At 47.0% G+C, this 6,589-nt stretch overlaps 1 protein-coding gene across 1 annotated transcript in view; it reads right to left on the reverse strand.

Moving 5' to 3' along the window:
- glrbb (glycine receptor, beta b) overlaps positions 1-1,868 on the reverse strand; it is a gene marked incomplete at both ends in the record, with an annotated part of 18,746 nt that extends 16,878 nt beyond the window's left edge. The window contains 2 exons of the mRNA XM_083685521.1: positions 165-271; positions 1,756-1,868. Coding sequence (XP_083541647.1) covers positions 165-271; positions 1,756-1,868 — 220 coding nt within the window. The remainder of the gene's footprint in view (positions 1-164; positions 272-1,755) is intronic.
- Positions 1,869-6,589: the final 4,721 nt, after the last annotated feature.

Raw genomic sequence — 6,589 nt, forward strand, 5'->3', positions numbered from 1 at the left:
ACTCACACACACGCACACACACACACTCACACACACACACACACACACATACACCCACACGCACCCCCACACACACACACTCACACACACACACACACACATACACCCACACGCACCCCCACACACACACATATATTGAAACACAGAGATCGGGAGAGGCGAACCTTTGAAGTTGGGCCTGATTCTGGGATCGTAGGTGATGAGTAACTTGTTCAAGATGTTGCTGGTTGAGTTTTCCGGGACCCGTGCAAGGTCCTCAGCTGTCAGCTGTCTGCAGAGAAGAAAGAGAGAAAGAGGCAACTCTAGACAGCATTACGTAGCAGGTCACATTCCTACTGGCTTAACTTTGCAGATGTAAGCATATCGTCTTTAACTCTGCAGTCCGTTTGATTCAACTATAACCTGAGAACTACCAATCGGTGATTGAGTTAGCGTTTGAACAAGACCACCCTGGGAAAGAATGTCTGGGAACATTCTTCGGAGGGAAGAGTTCTCCAAATGTTTCCAGAGCATGCTTATGGCAGAGTATTCAAGCGGTTGTCAGAAGAGTGTTACTGTATTAGAGAACATTCCCGTGACATTCCTCGGGAACCTTCTGGGAACCAGAAGACAATGGCTGCTTCGGCTGATGTGAGTGATGTCACACAACCAAACGGGAACATTCCCAATTTTTCCTGCAACCGTAGCCCAATGTTCCCGGGACACAGTGCCAGAAGACATCGGCATTTCAGACAACTTGCAGAGATTTCCTTACCACGTTTCTCGAACCTTCCAAGAATTCTGAGGGAACACTTTAAACACAAGCAACATCTTGTGTTTTTCTGAGGCTGATTTGCTGAAAGAACAATTAAGAGAGAGAGAGAGAGAGAGAGAGAGGGAGAGAGAGAGAGAGAGAGAGAGAGAGAGAGAGAGAGAGAGAGAGAGAGAGAGCGAGACGAAAAGGGATGGAGGGAGATGAGGAGCGATGGAGGGAGCGAGACTTGGCAGGAGAAAGAGAGGAAAACCCAAAAGCCTCCGTGTGGGTGGTACTGAACTCTGCCAAGGAATGCGAGTCCAAGAGCACTTTACATCTCATTATAGAAATCAGCCACCGAGGATGAGTAAAAATCCTGGGCAGGAACGTTACGTTGTGGTGGTGGTGGTGTGTGTGCGTGTGTGTGTACATTCTGCGGTCTCCCTGATCAAAGCCAACCCCCTTGTATTCTAAGTCCCCCATCGTCTACCGTAAATGTTTGCTTTTTTTCCCCCGCTGAACATTCTGACAGGCTGGGAGAGCTAACGCCAAAACCAGAGCCAACTGGTTTTCCTGCTCCTCAGAGTCACAAAGCCTACTGTACCGAACAAAAGGACGCTCTGCGCTGCAACCTACATCTAGACATGCACTAGAACCATGTGATACAGTATGTACAGCACGCTGTACAATTACTGCCCCTGACTTCCAGTTACGTCATTGTAACGTTTTTTTGTGTTCCCGTTTTAGGAATTAGGACAGGCTGACATCAAGTGCCAACATGACAAAACTAGGCTGTGATGTTCGAGCAGGGATGGAGGAGATAATATGCGGCCAGCTGTCCACTCCTCCCCAAAGCTAATGTGGAGCACATCTGTCCCTGCTAAGATAGCCTTTCCCGAAGACTACGCATGTACAAATGATCCCAGTGCTCTGTGACTGGGGGAAATAGGGCCAAGGCTTGCGATGGCGGAACAGAGCCACGCCACGGTGCTGTGTGAGGCGCGGTTCAATCCCATACTTACGAAGGACAGTAGACCTGTTTCTCCTTCTTGCCCTTCTTGGTCCCTTTGTCTTTCGCCGTCCCTCCCTCTATCCAGACGAAGAGGAGGACGACGACGACGGTCAGCTTCGTCATGCTCATCTCGGAATGCGACAGCCCCTTCGCCTGGAAAACAGAAGAGGAAATCAAAAATGAAAAGAGAGAAACGTAAAAAAAAAAACGTTTCAAATCGCTCATGCGTATTCAGCGACATCAACACCTCCCAGACCAAATGTTGAGTTTTCCCATCCAATGAACTTCCATGTTAATTTGACCATATGGAGGAGGAACATTAGATATTTTAGTTACGTAAGGACTTAACCCTAAAGCTCAGATTCCCGGATATTCCGTTCTATACAGGATACAGACGTGTGCATCATATGGTCTACAGGAAGTCCTTTTCCTGGAAACAAAGGGGCTTTAAATCTATAAATGATTCCTTGATTGAATTTTCTCTTTTTTTGTAGTCCAGGCATGCACACATGTACAGATGCACGCAAGCACACATGCACACACACACACACACACACACACACACACACACACACACACACACACACACACACACACACACACACACACACACACACAATGATATCCATCACAGTAGACTAAATATACATGGGAACAAAAACCATAAAGGTGACGTCATAAAAAAACAACACATGTTTGACACCAAACCTGCATGCCTCACCCAGCACAACCTCATCCCCTTTACTACAGCTCTCCTAGACTCCCCCCCCAGCCAACCTCATCCCCTTTACTACAGCTCTCCTAGACTCATGCCTCCCCCCCCAGCCAACCTCATCCCGTTTACTACAGCTCTCCTAGACTCCCCCCCGAGCACAACCTCATCCCTTTAATACAGCTCTCCTAGACTCATGCCTCACCCAGCACAACCTCACCCCCTTTACTACAGCTCTCCTAGACTCATGCCTCACCCAGCCAACCTCATCCCCTTTACTACAGCTCTCCTAGACTCCTCCCCCAGCCAACCTCATCCCCTTTACTACAGCTCTCCTAGACTCATGCCTCACCCAGTCAACCTCATCCCATTTACTACTGCTCTCACAGACTCATGCCTCCCCCAGCCAACCTCATCCCGTTTACTACTGCTCTCCTAGACTCCTCCCCCAGACAACCTCATCCCGTTTACTACTGCTCTCACAGACCCCCCCCCCCAGCAGGCCTGGACCCTGACAGGTCATTGTCCTGACACGCTGGCTCCTTGGCTGCCTGCCTCTGCACAGTAACTCCCTGCCTGCTCATCTCCCTGCCCTCACATCCATCACCATCAACTATAGCACTACTGTTACACTTCTGCTTATTCTGCTCTGTCCTACTGAACACACACACACACACACGCACACACACGCACACACACACACACACACACACTCACACACCTCCCCCTCCTCGCTTGCTATGGTATAGTTACCGCAGGTGACGTCATTTTATTGTCTCAGTGTGTCCTGCGATGAGAATACAGTTGTAAACACACACAGTTTACATACAACACACACACACACACACACACACACACACACACACAGTTTACACACACCCACACACACAGTATAGCAGGGTTAAGTGCTATGAGTGGTTTATTTGACCTGGCATCTATCCCCTCGATCATACAGAACCACTTGTCATGCGACCTAGAAATCCCCTTCCCTCATTTACCCGGTCTCCCTTTGATAGGTAGAGATGGCTCTAGGTCTCTGTTTCTATGTGTGTGTGTGTGTGTGTGTGTGTGTGTGTGTGTGCGTGCGTGCGTGCGTGCGTGCGTGCGTGCGTGCGTGCGTGCGTGCGTGCGTGCGTGCGTGCGTGCGTGCGTGCGTGCGTGCGTGCGTGCGTGTGTGTGTGTGCATGTGTGTGTATGTATGGGGGTATGTTACTCTATTGTAGTGTATTGTATTGTGATATTGTGTCTGTATTGCTGTCACACCATTGGCTAATCAAACAGTATGGGCCTTGCTGATTGGATGATGTTGTGATTGAAGAGTGTACAGTGATGTCATGGCCATGATGACATCAGCTCCCATAAGGGATGACTACAGCTATCTGGTCAATAGGTAAGACTGCACACCACCAACCCAACCACATACTGTCGTGCTTTCATTTGCATTATTGGATTCCGGACCTCAGAGACACATCAAGTGTGGATGGTGTTTCTCATGGACGCTGAACCCCCAGTATTGCCACAGCCCAAAACCCATTTAATTCTCACAAATACATTTCTCCAGTCGCAGCTAAACGGACGACCAACAATCAATGTGGTGCCTTGAATGATATTGTTTACTGGTAACATGTTGCTAATTGTTTGATAAATCCATACATTCACACCCCACCAGAGGCCTGTACTGTGTGCTGCAGCTTTCATATTGATACTATCCAATAAAAAAACAATGCATTAGCCCTTTATATCTCTGTCAACAGTCTCTACCTGTGGCTGAGCGTCGCATCAGGTCCAGCCTCAACAACAGAGAGGCACAGAGCAGACGCTCACACCTGCCCCCAGCTTCAGCATCGCCGGGGAAAAGATGGAGAGGAACATGCACGGCAGCAACAGCGACCACCGTGATGCTGGAGGTGATAGGGAGATGTAGCGGTGAGACGGGGATGCCATTACACAGGAGCTTCAACATAAGTCATGCGTGTCACGTTGCACTACAGCGCACGGAGAAAAACACATACGACGGCGCCGCGTTTGGAAAATACAGGAATGTTTCACTTACCATTTTTATTTCGTGTCTGGTTGATTCGTTCCAACACTAGAAGCGGCCAAACTGACTGTGCAAAGCAGATAGTCGTTAGTGAGCCCTGATGACCAGACGCGGTCCTTATTTGTCATTGTGTTCCCCCGCCTCCTGCCGTTCATCAAAAAGAGCGGTTGTTTGGTTTTCCGCGAACAAAAAAACCCAAAAACTTACATTTCGGCAATGTGCCAATTTTTCCTTTTCGCGGGGTTGTGTTGTTATGTTGACTGAGTGTGTTATGGCTGCTGCCCTTTTGCTTCAGTTCGGGGTGCCCAACAAGATGGTGGTGGCAGGCAGCATGCGCAGTAGAGGGCTCGAACGGAATACATCACTTGCATCAGCACCACGGACAGCCGCTCCATCCCCAACGAGAAATGGAAGACCATTATGTAAGGGCAATAACACGTCTATCCCTGTGATGTGCCTACAAACTGCCCGCTGTTTATGCCATTCCCTGCGCAATAGTGCGTCTCTATTGCATATGAATTGTCAATGTTGGACATAAAACGTCTACAATCGTACAGATGACAATCGTACAGATTTCACATATAGCTGTGAAACAGGAAGGATGTCTATAGATGCAGGCCAACATAAATATACAGTACCAGTCAAAAGTTTGTACACACCTTCTCATTCAATGGTCTTTCTTTCTTTTTTATTATTTTCTACATTGTAGATTAATATTGAAGACATCAAAACTATGGAGGAACACATATGGAATTATGTAGGGCCTTCCTTTATTAGGAACATTATACTAATACTGGGTAGGGCCTCCCTTTATTTGGAAACTATACTAATACTGGGTTGGGCCTCCCTTTGCTTTCAAAACAGCCTCAATTCTTCATGGCATTGATTCCACAAGATGTTGGAAACATTCCTTTGAGATTCTGGTCCATGATGACATGATTGCATCACACAATTCCTCAGGTGCAATTTTTCAGGTGCACTTTCAAGCTGTGAATCTCCCGTTCTACCACATCCCAAAGGTGTTCTATTGGATTCAGATCCGGTGACTGGGAAGGAGACGACTTTTGCTTTGTGACATGGTGAATTATCATGCTGGAAGTAGCCATTAGAAAATAATTGTGAATTGTGTAAATTGTGGCCATGAAGGGACGCACATGGTCAGCAACAATACTCAAATAGGCTGTGGCATTCAAGCGATGATTGATTGGTATTAACAGGCCCAAAGTGTGCCAAGAAAACATTCCCCACACCATTACACAACCTCCATTATGAAAAGGTGTACAGGTGTTCCTAATAAAGTGGTCGGTATATATATATATATATATATAAAACATTTTAACCACAGGTTATTTTTGGTACTGAAAGAGCCTAGCCTCTGAACCATACACCTGACTTCTGCATTATTAAAATGCTCTCTCCCTTCCTGTACTAAAGTGCAACAACATCATTCCGTGTTCACTGTCTCTTCCACACTCAAATCCAGATGCACTTGTACAGCATCGTCTGCCTGTTCACCTCTGTGTTGGAAGGGCTTTATTTCAAGACTGCAGTTTTGTCGAGGCAATAGAAAGCCAGAGAGCGAGGAGGGACTGAACTAACAAGGTGAGAGGTAACAGGAGCGAATGCCTACTAGTCTGCCAACAAATACAGTGTGTGTGTGTGTGTGTGTGTGTGTGTGTGTGTGTGTGTGTGTGTGTGTGTGTACCTCCACATTGTAGTGAGGCCATAATAGAATCAAAGCTGACCCCCTCTAACACTCTGACACAGTCCGATATCAAAGACAATCCAACCGCATGGTTCATGACTCTCTCCTTTGTGTATCCAGCCAAGACGTCGTACCAAGGAACAGTTGGTATCATTTTACCACAAGCGGGCCTCCACTAATATTCCTCCAATGACTATGAAAATGGACTCTGTTTAAAATCATATTTCACTTAGCTTTGATAATACACAAGTCTTCAATTCATACTTCATTTTGATCGGGAGGAAACTTGGACCTCCTACCCACAATGCTCCCTGCAGTATCAATCAGACTGACAGGGCATGCTATCTGCATATATACAAAATAATCCACACCAGATGAAGTATGAT

The sequence above is a fragment of the Argentina silus genome, assembly GCF_951799395.1.
Source record: "Argentina silus genome assembly, chromosome: 15".
Lineage (NCBI taxonomy): Eukaryota > Metazoa > Chordata > Actinopteri > Argentiniformes > Argentinidae > Argentina > Argentina silus.